Here is a 12,907-nt window from a genome sequence, read left to right as displayed (position 1 = left end):
AGCATGGTTTTTGTGTCTAATTTGAGAATGAAGCGACATAGAAGCAAGAAATTTACAGGACATGTTCACTAAAAAGGGGAGTATGTAAGGTATTTCTCCCACCTTCTTAGCATGCCTTCATAGTGGTCCAGCATGCTGGACGCATATTCCAGAGGTCCATGATTCAATTCCTGGCAAGGGCGTTGCTCATTTTTTATCTCTTCTGCTTTAAAAAAATCCTAATGTCTCTGCAGTGGTGCCCAAACTAAAAGGGTGGTGGATGATGATTCTTCACTAACATCATTTGGCGATTGGGTTCCCTAAAACCTCAGTTTCCCTTTAAGAAAGGGGGAGTATACAGTCAAAAGTCGTTAATCCGGACTCGTCGGGACTTCGGCGATTCCGGATTATCGATTTTTCCGGATTATAGATCATCAGTTTAAATCTGGTAAGATGGCATGCAGAAATTACAAAATTAAAAATATGAAACCGTAATTTATGAAATAAAGAACAATTATGATCTAAAGGGTATCAAAATTTACAAAAAGAAAAAGCTTAATATTTATTTGTTTACTTTATTAAACATTTCTTTCAATGCAAGTTGCTTCGTTTCATGTGATAATACTTTCTCTTTAATTCTATTAAACAGACATAATTTCTTGTTTAATTACAAAGTTCCGCTGTTCAAGTCCTATAATTGCTGTGTTGAGAATACCGACTAATTTGTCAATCGAAATGTTTTCGTTTTCAATAACCTCTGGGTCACTTTCTTCACTATCGGAAGCGAATTATAATGACGAGGAACTTGATTTAAATCATATCAAAGACGGAGTACATCGAAATGAAATACTACACTTAGTACGGAATTATAAACCAAATAAAATAAAAACATCTGCCCTGAAGATAAGGATAGTGCTGACATATCAACTTCCAATCCGCGGCGTGAAATTGATAAACAGATTTCGGATTTCAAAACATACTTTCGCTTTGTAGATACAAATTACATATTAGTAAATATATATCGGAAATTCTATTTGACATAATCTTTCTAATCTATCATAATCTAATAATGACGTTTCTGACCCCCCCCCTCTGCCGCAGAGCAGCGTGAAATTGATAAACAGATTTCGGATTTCAAAACATACTTTTGCTTTGTAGTAAATATATATCGGAAATTCTATTTGACATAATCGAAAGTTCAAGCTTACTTTTATAAAATTGCTCTAACAGTCTGCAAAAAATAATAAGCCGGATCCATTTCGAAGATTAAGGAACAACGCAATCTGCAACATTAACTGAATTAGATAACTTTAGCTTAGCGTATAACTCCGTTACACATTAAACGCGCATGCGCACAAACATATTCGCAGCCGTAAGGGTCTTACGCGCTCTCGTAAACGCCTGTGCGCATGCGTGAACACGACGCTTGCGCAGAAAGTTTGTAGCTTTGAGGTCCGGATTATAGATCATTCCGGATTATGGGTGTCCGAATTAACGACTTTTGACTGTATAAGGTATTTCTCCCGCATTTTTAGCATGCCTTTGTAGAGTAGAGGTCAACACGCTGAGCGCGTTTTCTAGAGGTCCGTAGTTCGATTCCTGGTGAAAGCGTTGCTCATTTTTCATCTCTTCTGTTAAAAAAAAAAAAAAAAAAAAAAAAAAAAAATCCTAATGTCTCTACAGTACTACTTGATTAATTTTAAAATGAAAAACTTTTAGAATAATTGATGCAGTTTAAACAGAAAGGCCAAAATTTCAGAAGCTAAGACATGGACTTTTCTTCATAATTTAAATAACTATCTCATTGTATTTGCAAAGTTCAAAGATATACTTTATATTTTTTCCTTATTAAAATTAGGCATAAAAATTCAGTATCATGTTTTAAGGATCACTTTTATTTATTTACTTAAGTATATATGTTAGTAATTTTTCTTTTTTCCATGCTAATAATTTCAGCTTTGTGGACCTATACAACTTAAAAAAATCAGGTCATGAGGAATGTATTAAATATCGGAATGGTTATCCTTATTGGTCAGTTACCATATCATCAGATCCAGAGCTCGGAAATGTACGAGCTGGGGATTGATGCCCATATTTTTTTAAAGTGAATTTTGCATTGAGAAAATATTTACAAGTATTTTTGTTACAGTTTTGTGAACTAATTATTACTTATTTTAAAATTTGTCATTAAATGTTCTTATTTTAGGAAAGCTTATTTTTTGCATAAATACCTCCATATCATGAAGTATTTTATTTTGATTGCTTTTAATAGGAATTCAGTGAAAAATAAAAATTATTTGAAATTGGAAGTATAGCTATATAGCTTAAAAAAGTAAAATCATTAACTCTCTTTTTTAGTTCAGAAAGCAAGTTAGTAGCTGGAGCATTATGAAACTTTCCCTCTTGCTTTTTACATCTGGTTTAAATTAATGACAATTATTGATTTAGAAAAGAATTTCCTGCGTTTTAAATGTACAGTGGTATAAAATAATTTTCCATGTTAATTCAGCGAGGTAAACCAAATTAAACTGAATATTTTCATTAATAATAACTTTCTTCTCTGTGTTTTTGAGTGAAAACATGTACACGATATTGAAATGAATTTAACTGTAATATATGTATTGCAGGTGGGAGTGTGAAAGCTTACTTTCTGAGATGTATACTGTGTATATTGAAAGCTGTTTAGCAAGTCCATTATCAGGTTGCATTACACTTGAAGTAAGTCCAAGGGAAACCATAAAAGAAGTAGTTAGCAACTTTCTAGATACAGTACAAAAAGAGAAGGGTGAATCAGGCCTGGCTGTTTTTGACAAATATCATAACAAACTTCTGTGGAATGCTACTGTAGAATCTCAAGGAATTGAAGCAGGATCCAAATTATATATCCGTTATGACAGTAAGTTAATCAAAGGTATTCCAGAGTGAATTTAACTACAGTCAAAAGTCGTTAATCCGGACTCGTCGGGACTTCGGCGATTCCGGATTATAGATCATCAGTTTAAATCTCGTAAGATGGCATGCAGAAATTCCAAAATTAAAAGTATGAAACCGTAATTTATGAAATAAAGAACAATTATGATCTAAAGGGTATCAAAATTTGCAAAAAGAAAAAGCTTAATATTTATTTGTTTACTTTATTAAACATTTCTTTCAATGTAAGTTGTTTAAGTTTTGCTTCGTTTCATGTGATAATACTTTCTCTTTAATTCTATTAAACAGACATAATTTCTTGTTCAGTTACAAAGTTCCGCTGTTCAAGTTCTATAATTGCTGTGTCGAGAATACTGAATAATTTGTCAATCGAAATTTTTTCATTTTCAATAACCTCTGTCACTTTCTTCGCTATCGGAGGCGAATTATAATGACGAGGAACTTGTTTTAAATCATATCAAAGACGGAGCACATCGGGGTGAAATACTACATTTGATAAGGAATTATAAGCCAAATAAAATAAAAACATCTGCCCTGAAGATAAGGATAGTGCTGACAGATCAACTTCCAATTCATTACGCGCACGGCGCGGCGTTCCCCCCCGCCAAGCAGCGTGAAATTGATAAACAGATTTCGGATTTCAAAACATACTTTCGCTTTAGATCCTTTACATATTAACAAATATATATCGGAAATTCTATTTGATATAATCAAAAGTTTAAACTTACTTTTATAAAATTGCTCTTACAGTCTGCAAAAAATAATGAGCTGTATTCAATTCGAAAATTAAGGAACAACGCAATCATCAACATTAACTGAAATAGATAATTATTTAGCTTATACGTCCATTATGCATAAAACGCGCACGCGAAAACGTATTCTGCACTTGCGCACACTCATATACGCAGTCATAAAAGGTCTTACGCGCACGGCGCATGTGCAGAAAGTTTTTAGTTTTGAGGTCCGGATTATAGATCATTCCGAATTATGGGTGTCCGAATTAACGACTTTTGACTGTATTTGGTGATATGATTCCTAACTCAACATATGTATTGTACAGTTCCAAGAATCCAAGTTAACTGGGATCATAGCCTATCCATATACAATACAAAGTCCGAAATCCGGATTTGTCGGGACTTCAGCGATTCCAGATTTTGGATTTTTCCGGATATTAGATCATCAGTTTAAATCTACTAAGATGAAATGTAGAAATTATACAATTAAAAATATGAAATCGTGATTTATGAAATAATGAAATATTTATGATCTAAAGGGTATCAAAATTTACCAAAAAAAGTTTAATTTTTATTTGTTTACCTTATTTAATATTTCTTTCAACGCAAGGTGTTTCTTTTTTTGTGCTAATGCTTTCTCTTTAATTATGTTCTATGTTAGACATAATCTCTTGTTTAGTTATATTGTTGAAGTCCTGTAACTGCTATTTTGAGAATTCTGACTAACTTGTCAATCGAAATTTTTCGTTTTCAGTAACTTCTTAGTCACTTTCTTCACTAACGGTAGCGGTATTTTCTGGATCTAGAACCATACTACAGATTTCGCCATTCATTAATTAATTGATGATTGAGAAGCATTGTCATCACAATGAAAAACTTCTTTTATATCATCTTCATTTATTACCGCTTCTCCACATTTCTTTACAAAATCTGGTAAGTGGAAAATTTCATCTTTGTTTTGCGATATCCGAAAAGCTTTGCTTTTCAAAATTTGCAGCTATCGTCATCAAATATAACTATCCTTCACTATGCGTATTTGGCTATGCATCATGAGCTTGGCGACTAATGACAAGTTGTTCCGTTAAATTTTTTCTTGCTTCTATCGCGCATTGAGACAATTAAGCCTGAATTGTGTTAGTTTAGTTACTTATTATTCTTATGTCTATTTCTTGCACATACTTAAGTCTTATCAGAGTTCTGAATTAAGAAATTCCCATGTATACTTAAGCCTTATTGAGGGCTGGCGCTAGATATCTTACCGCCTGATGCAGACTCTGTCGGTCCTAAATTCTGCCTCGCATTGTAGCCCTACGAGCCCTGGGCTGGTTCTGGGTTTATGTGAGCAATAAATCAGTTATTCTTAATTCAAATAGCACTAAATGTAATCTTTTCATCTATGAGTATTATTAAAAAAATCTATTTTTAGCATATGAAAAAAAATTGTTAAAGTTTTCCTTGTCAACATTTTTTAGCACATTTAACTTAAACCCGTAAATCGTTGCCAAGCGTAATGTCAACATAAAAGGTTAGAGTAGTCCTTTATTATTAATATAAATTTTTTTTTTAGACGCATTACTCGAGTAATCATGTTTTGATAAACATGCGGTGTTGAAAGGAAAGCATAATAAATAATGATTCGCCAGGTTGGCATCAGATCGATATATCTATGTGGAATGTTTCGGTTTGAGATGTGTGCCAAGCAGGTACGTAGCAACGGAGCCAAATTACTGATCGTACAATTTTATGCTATTTCAATTTACAGGATCGTACAATTTAACTTAACGTAAGACTTCTTTAATAACAAGGTATTTTATTTAGTGTCGAAGTGAAATTAAGAATCAGGACTCAGGGGGGAATCAAACGCACATATGTGAAGCCTAAGAGAAAAATGGTTTTGCTGGTTTTGAGGTCCGGATTTTGGATCATTCCGGATAATAAACGTCCGGATTTCGGACTTTGTACTGTATTCAAGAAATCCTAGTATTTGGGTTGTCTTTTTTCTGTGAACCAAATGTAGATTTACTATAATGCAACTGAGGAGTTTTTATTTATTTATTTGGTACTTACGTATTAGCACAACCACCTTGGCTCAGTTTGGCTCAATTTTTACAGAAGAAAAAAAAGTGATTCATTCAATTTTTCGGATTGCAGTTTATAATGGTTATGGTTACGTAAAGAACTGTTATGCGCATTGTTGCCAGAGTTTGAGGAATTCAGAAAATTTGGAGACTTCTGTTAAGTTGATTGGGATAATATGTAAGTACCATTTATTTTTCGTTTGTCATATTTCATTATGGTATAAAAATTATGCAGTTAAAAATGAAGGCTATTATTGCAAAACAAAAATGTGAAACATAGTTAAGATGCAATTTTATCTATGCAAGAACTAAAACTAAGCAAATGGAAACAGGAGCTAAAACTAACGTAAGACTAACTGCATAACTTTCTTTGTATTCGACTAAAATTAGACAGAATTCTGTTATTGTCGTAAAATTAGCTGTGTAATACATAACTTCTTAAAGCCTACGTAGCATATTTTTTGTATTATTGAAATTAATGAAAAAGTTAAAAACACATAAGCTAATGAACAGCTTGATTTTAAGTGGATAGAAAGCATAAGGAGCAATATGAATAACAGAAGCTCTTGATAAATGGAGTCCTGATAATAGGAGTTATGTGATTTTTTTTAAATTAGATTAAATGACTAAAAACTCAAACATAAGCAGATCTTTCTGAATGGTTTTCTTTTTTTAAATACTCTTAAGATGCAAAGCTGTGTATTGATATATTTAAAAAAACTTTGAAACTTGAATGTATGAGAATAGTGCATATATGAATCAGTTTGAATCAAAGTTAGTTTCATATTAAACATGGAACAAAAACTAAAAAGGGCAGTATGGATACAGTACTGGATCCGAGATCTGGAATATTTAAATTTTAGATCATCAGTTTAAATCTGGAAAGATGGCAAGTAAAAAAATATTGAATAGTTTTTTAAGAAATCTAATTTTTTTAAAAAAGAAACAAAAGGCTCAATATTCACTTGTTTCATTAAGCATTTTTTTCAGGAGTGTAATAATATAGCAGGACTCCAAGTGGGGCACCCTGCATAGTGCTAAATCTGCTACAGTGCTTATTGCTTTCAAGTAGTTGCCACTGATAGAAAGTAGTGGAATTTTTTTCTTTTGACTGGTGATTAGTACTGGTTCTTGAGGGTTTAAGAAGAAATCTGATGTGAAACAAAAAATCTTTGTTAAGACTGGCTAAATTAACTTTCAAGATTTGTTTTTGGAATGCTGGTGATTTAACCCATGACAAATTTATTGAATTGAAAACTATTATTTGAAATCAAGATTTTGACATTATGGGCATAGTTGAAATTGGTGTTGCTGATGACAATGAAGACTGTTTTGATGTTCCAGGATACCAGAAATTTGTGTTAAGGTAATCAAGACAAATTGCTTCTGGTATTGCAGTTTATGTAAAACTTTCCTTAAAAGCAAAATTTGCTGCTTCCCATCAGATGACTGTTGACAATAAATTGGAATTTTGCATATAAACATAGAGACAAGATACTCAATTAAAATTTTTCTTCTTGTACAATCCTTCAAATAATAAACTTGATTTTAAAAGTATTATACTTGATTGGGACAGTAAATCACTTGGCCTTGGAGATTTCAATGCCCACTCAACTGGCTGGGGATATTTGACAACAAATGGAGTTGGTGACATTGTTGAAAATCTTATTCATTCAAATCCTATTGACTTCATTGAAAATCTTGCAAATTTCTTCAATGTTCCTGTCTCTTGGGGAGAGTGTATCTCATCCTGATTTGCTACTTACCCATCTGGTTTTGTCGGATTGAATGCTGCATGATCTAATCAATAATCCAGGTGGGTGCTGGACATGAAATACATTTTACCAGTATTGTCAGATTTAGGCCCACCAGCGGCCGAGTGGTAAAGTCGCTGAACACTGGTAGTTCGGTCCAAGGTTCGAATCCCGCGAACGGGCTGCCTGCATGGGCGTTTTCGTGGTTTTCCCCGTGTGTAACGTGTATACGAGCCAGGTTCCCTTAGAAAGTCCTCCACGAAGGCATCCCTTCCCTTAGGCAGATAGCCCTCGAGGCTTTGCCCTAATCACACACACACACAGATTTAGTTCTTCCTATAGGGAACCTCACTGGGTTTTTTGGAATTTTAAAAAAGCAAATTGGTCTAACTCTGAGGCCCTCATTGATGAACCTATTATATTATCCAGTTATTAAGTACAGAACTTGATTTTTCTTGACTCTTTTGAAGTTCCTCAACCCCTTTTTTCCTTGCATAACCGACAGGATATTTAGTACCAAATGACACATGCTTAGTTGTGAAGTGCCTGTCTACATTTGATTTCTTGTTATTAGCCATTTTTTCCTGACAAATAACACAGGTTGGAAGGCCATTTGAGTTTTGAGTATATGCAAATGTCTCAGTCCATTCAACTTGAAGTTCACAGTGGATTTCATCTTCTGTTTTTCTTTGCTTCTTTTTTATAGCCATGCTGTTACGAGAAGGAATGAATAAGGGCAGAAGTAGCGAAATGATTGAGGACCAGCCAACAGCAGTTAGGCAAGAAAACAACTGTATCTCGGGACACAAGAAAACAGGAAATTCGCATTTACACCCATGAATTTATTCCCCTTTTTAAGTGGTTTTTAAATAAAACAGGGTTAACCTCTAGCATTAACCACTCTACAACAGGCCTCCTGACTAACTGGCTCACAAAAGTAATAACACTCAATTTGTGAATGAACTGCACGAGCATCACTGGAGGTGGAGAAACCTCGGCTCAGGCGAAATGCATTCACTGCCTTTTGAGTACCCACGGAGGACACTAACCTGGAGTAATATAATTTTAGCAAATTTTTTAGCAATTGAGTTCTAACAAAATACTCCAGTGTAGAAGACAAGCAATTATATGATATTAACAATGCATTTATCCTGAGTTGTATTGCGCAGCTGTCACTTCATAGGCAGAGCTGTGTGAACCGGATTATAAAATAAGTGCTTTGCATCAAGGCAGGGACGCAATTGAGCGTGGGTACCAGTGTCAGTACAGTTGTGCTGAAATCAGTACAATGGCCCATTTATCAATACATCAGTAAAAATCTTACTAGAATCAGTACAATGGCAATTTTAAGTTGATACACCAATAACGTCAAAATGAAATTCAGTGTCAGAATATCTGGGTTTTTAGTTTTTAAACTTTGCCAATTTGAAGTCTTTTAATGTATGCAACCCAAACATCGTCTGTGTATTTTATGCTGCCTAAATTCATTTGCTAGGAAAATTTTTGTCTCAGACACTGGAAAAAACTTTAAATTTGAAAGGTCTAGAAGCTGAAAAATCCTGATATTTTGAAACTAAATTTCATTTTTACATTATCTGATTTCTTACTCAAGTTTAAATACGAGGGCTGTAAATTAAGTAATGGCAACATAGGTATAAATCAATTTTTAATGAACTTGCAACTACAATTGCATTACATTCCTTCTATGTAATCACCAGCAAAGCCTCGATTTTAAGCCTCAATCAACCTCGATTTTAAGCCACGACCGCTGATCACCTTTTAAAAGCGTGGTTATAATAACCTTTTGCCAAATGTCTGGAAGCCATTGTAGACCAGTGGAAAGGTGTTGATTGTTGACGTGAGTGACCGAGTGCCCTACTGCGTGGAGTACAGATGAAACATCATGAAATCAGTGACCTCGGAGGGGCTCCTTCAACTTTGGAAACAGATCGAAGTCACAAGGGCTCATGTTGGGTGAGTAGGGAGGGTGTTCCAGGATTTTCCACTGCCACCGTCGCAAAAGGAGAGTGACATTGTTGGCAACATGGCAACGAGTGTTGTCATGCAATACAATAGGGAGATTGTTGTGCAATTAATGTGGACGTTTGCGCCGCATAGCCAGACGCAGATGGTGCTATAGAAATCGGCAATAGTAATCTACGTTGACAGTTTGTCCTTCAGGTACAGCATGTGTAAGAATAGCACAGCCCCAGTTGTATGCATAATCAGCATAACCTTCACCCGACTGGGTTCCTGTCGAAATTTCTGTGGACGGGGCGAACCTTGGTGATGCCATTAATTTGATTGACGCTTTAATTCAGGCTCATAGGCTCGCGCCCATGTCTCATCCATGGCGACAATATGCTGTAGAACAGTGTCTTCTTCATTGCGGTATCTCTCCAAGTGGGTGCCAGCCAGTGCATGCCGGTGCCATTTCTGTACTTTTGTTAGTCGATATGGAACCCAGCGGGAAGCAATTTTCCTCATGTTGGGAGATTTCTTCATTATGTGCAACACCATTTGATGACTCAGACCAACCTCTAAGGATAATTCTCGGACAGTCCATCGGCGGTCTATGGTAAGGAGACCGCTCAGGATGTCAATCTGCTCTTGAGGAATGGAGGGCGGACCTGTGCATTGCAAATCCACAGTCTTATTCTGACCCGAACGAAATGCTTGAACCCATCGTGCTACTGTCCTATACAGTAAAACATTTGTGCCACAGGCTTCCACTAACCCTTGATAGCATTCTGTTGCATTTTTGCCACGGGCAACCTCGATTTTAAGCCACGACCGCTGATCACCTTTTGAAAACATGATTTAGAGCAATAGAAACAAAACTCCCCACTTTAACCCCACACAATAACTGCCCTTCTAAGCAGATCGACTGTTTTTTGCACTCTACACATCGACAACAGTGTCACCTCACGGCTCCCATATCCTATTTGCACATGCCTGTCCTTCTTCGAGTTTCAAGGTTAAGTTGCCACTATTTAATTTACAACTCCTGTATGTCATATGACAATTACTATGGCAGTACAATCAGTACAGTGAAAACGCCACAATCGATGCAAAAAAAAAAAAAAAAAAAAATTTCCTAGGAATAACATTGGTGGATATGTTTTCAGTTGTTTTAATGCTTATATAAAGTTTGATTGCTTTTGTGTTGTATTTTCAAGATTTTCTTGCTTTTATGTGTATACGTCGCATGTGCTATTTTGTGGAAGAGCTATACTCAAGAAGCCAAAGAGCCATGGTTTGCTGACCACTGCACTAAACCAGAAACATTTGTTTAAATTTGAAATTAAATGAAAAGATTAATCTTGTGGGCATAAAAGTATTAATCCTGCATGATCTAAAAATATTTTAAATTAATTTTAAGTCTAAATTTCATATTATATGATTTAATTATGGAAGATATTTGGAAAGCAAGTTCTGTGCTGTTTCAGTGCTGTGGTCACCATTATCAGCATCTTGACTGAATTTATTTACCTATTGGGAAATCACAGATGTCATTTAAAGAAAATCAGTTTATATTTATACCTAGTTGTGTGTGTTTAAAATGTTGAAGACAATCAAGTGAGTATAAATTGCAGTCTGTTATCTACGAGGCATATTCGGAAACTGAGTACCGTTTTGAAAAAAAAAAAAATAGTAAAACAATTTTTTCGAATCCAATTTTATTTTTACATGAAAATACATGTCTTAAACTATTTTTCAACATAGTTTCCGCCAATGATCAAACACTTGTCGTAGCGGGGGACCAGTTTTTGTATACCATCGTCAAAGAAACTTCCCGCCAGTTTCGATAACCACAACTCCACAGCGTTTTTCGTGTCATCGTCAGTTCCAAAGCTCTTGCCAACGAGCTTGTGCTTCATGTGCAGGAACAAGTGATAGTCGGACAGCGCCAAGTCCGGGCTGTACGGAGGGTGATCAAACTGTTCCCAATGAAACTGTCGAATTAATGATTGAGTGACACCAGCAGTATGGGGCCGAGCATTGTCATGGAGCAACACAATTCCTTTACTGAGCATTCCTCTTTGTTTGTTTTGAATGGCACGCCTTAGTTTTGTTAAAGTCTCACAATATCGTGCCGCATTAATGGTTTCACCTCTGGGAAGAAATTCAGTAAGCAAAACGCCTTTCCTATCCCAGAAGACAGTGCACATGATTTTTTGTGGTGACATTGTCACTTTGAACTTTTGTTTTTTCGGAGAATGAGTGTGTCTCCACTTCATCGATTGTTGTTTCGATTCTGGTGTGAAATGACACACCCAAGTTTTATCACCTGTCACAATTTGGTTTAAAAAGTTTTCTCCTCATCACTGTACCGCGTGATAAATGTCAGGGCGTTCTCATGAATTGCTTCATCAACTTTCCTTACTAAATCATCGGTGACAACAGAACGCCGACCACTCCGAGCCTCGGCGTGGACATTTGTTTGACCTGCATTAAACATTCTTACCCACTTTCTCACCATTCCATCACTTATTGCGTATTCACCGTAAACTTCTGTCACTTGACGATAAATTTCGGCCGGTTTAACATTCCTTGCGCTCAGAAATTTAATCATGGCACAAATCTCATAGTCAGCAGGAGAACTAATTGTCTTAAACATTTTGAATATGCACAGCAAACTGAAAACACAACATAGAGCAAACCAAAATGGCGACAATTGAAAGTTAGTGAACAAGAAAGACTAGTGCGCATGCGCGGGGTGCCTACCACAGCGCTGCGACGGCGCTAGAATGAAACGGTACTTAGTTTCCGAATATGCTACGTATTTTGTGAAGGTAGCCAATGTGAAATTGATAACAGAACTTCAGTTATGTGAGATGTATGGAGAAAATGCCATGAGTTAAGTATTGGGAAATAGAGTTCGGTAAAATATTGTTACGTTATATATCCTTTCTTCTGACACCTGTTGTTGAAGTATCGAAACACACTTTATTAGCCAGTATTGTCAGGAGAGCTCCAAAAAACATTTTACAGTCGTCGATGAGCTACTATAAACACGCTGGCACGATCAGCCACACAGCCTTCAGGTTATCAGTCTATCATGGTGAAGACAGCTTCACTGCAAAGCACCAGAGCAGAGCTCCAGACTGTGCTTGGTCGTTCTCAGAACTCCAAGTACTCTCAAGACTCTCCACGCTACAACTTACGATGCATTCGACAACACACAGAGCTCAACATGCTCTCTCTCAGTGCAGTCATTCTCAGAGCTCAACATGCTCTCGCAACGATGCACTAACTGCGATACACTAAGAGACTTCTTTGGTGAACTCGACGACCCTCTCAGCTCTCGCTGCCCGGCTGTCAATGCGATCGACTTTGCATGGATTGACTCGCTAGACGAGACACGAACTTGATACTAACTATCTTGCGAGGTACACACTCTCGCCCTCTCTACGAGGCACACTCACTG

General features: G+C 36.0%; 1 protein-coding gene across 1 annotated transcript in view; it reads left to right on the top strand.

Moving 5' to 3' along the window:
- LOC118191865 (ectonucleoside triphosphate diphosphohydrolase 1-like) overlaps window positions 1–12,907 on the top strand; it is a gene marked incomplete at its 5' end in the record, with an annotated part of 143,908 nt that overhangs the window by 22,068 nt on the left and 108,933 nt on the right. Inside the window, one exon of the mRNA XM_085808542.1 lies at window positions 2,607–2,875. Within this exon, the coding sequence (XP_085664668.1) occupies window positions 2,607–2,875 (269 nt within the window). The remainder of the gene's footprint in view (window positions 1–2,606; window positions 2,876–12,907) is intronic.

The sequence above is a fragment of the Stegodyphus dumicola genome, chromosome X1 (genome assembly GCF_044657685.1).
Source record: "Stegodyphus dumicola isolate Sdum_Otavi_A_Nest chromosome X1, ASM4465768v1".
Lineage (NCBI taxonomy): Eukaryota > Metazoa > Arthropoda > Arachnida > Araneae > Eresidae > Stegodyphus > Stegodyphus dumicola.
This window is presented reverse-complemented; position numbering and strand designations above follow the sequence as displayed.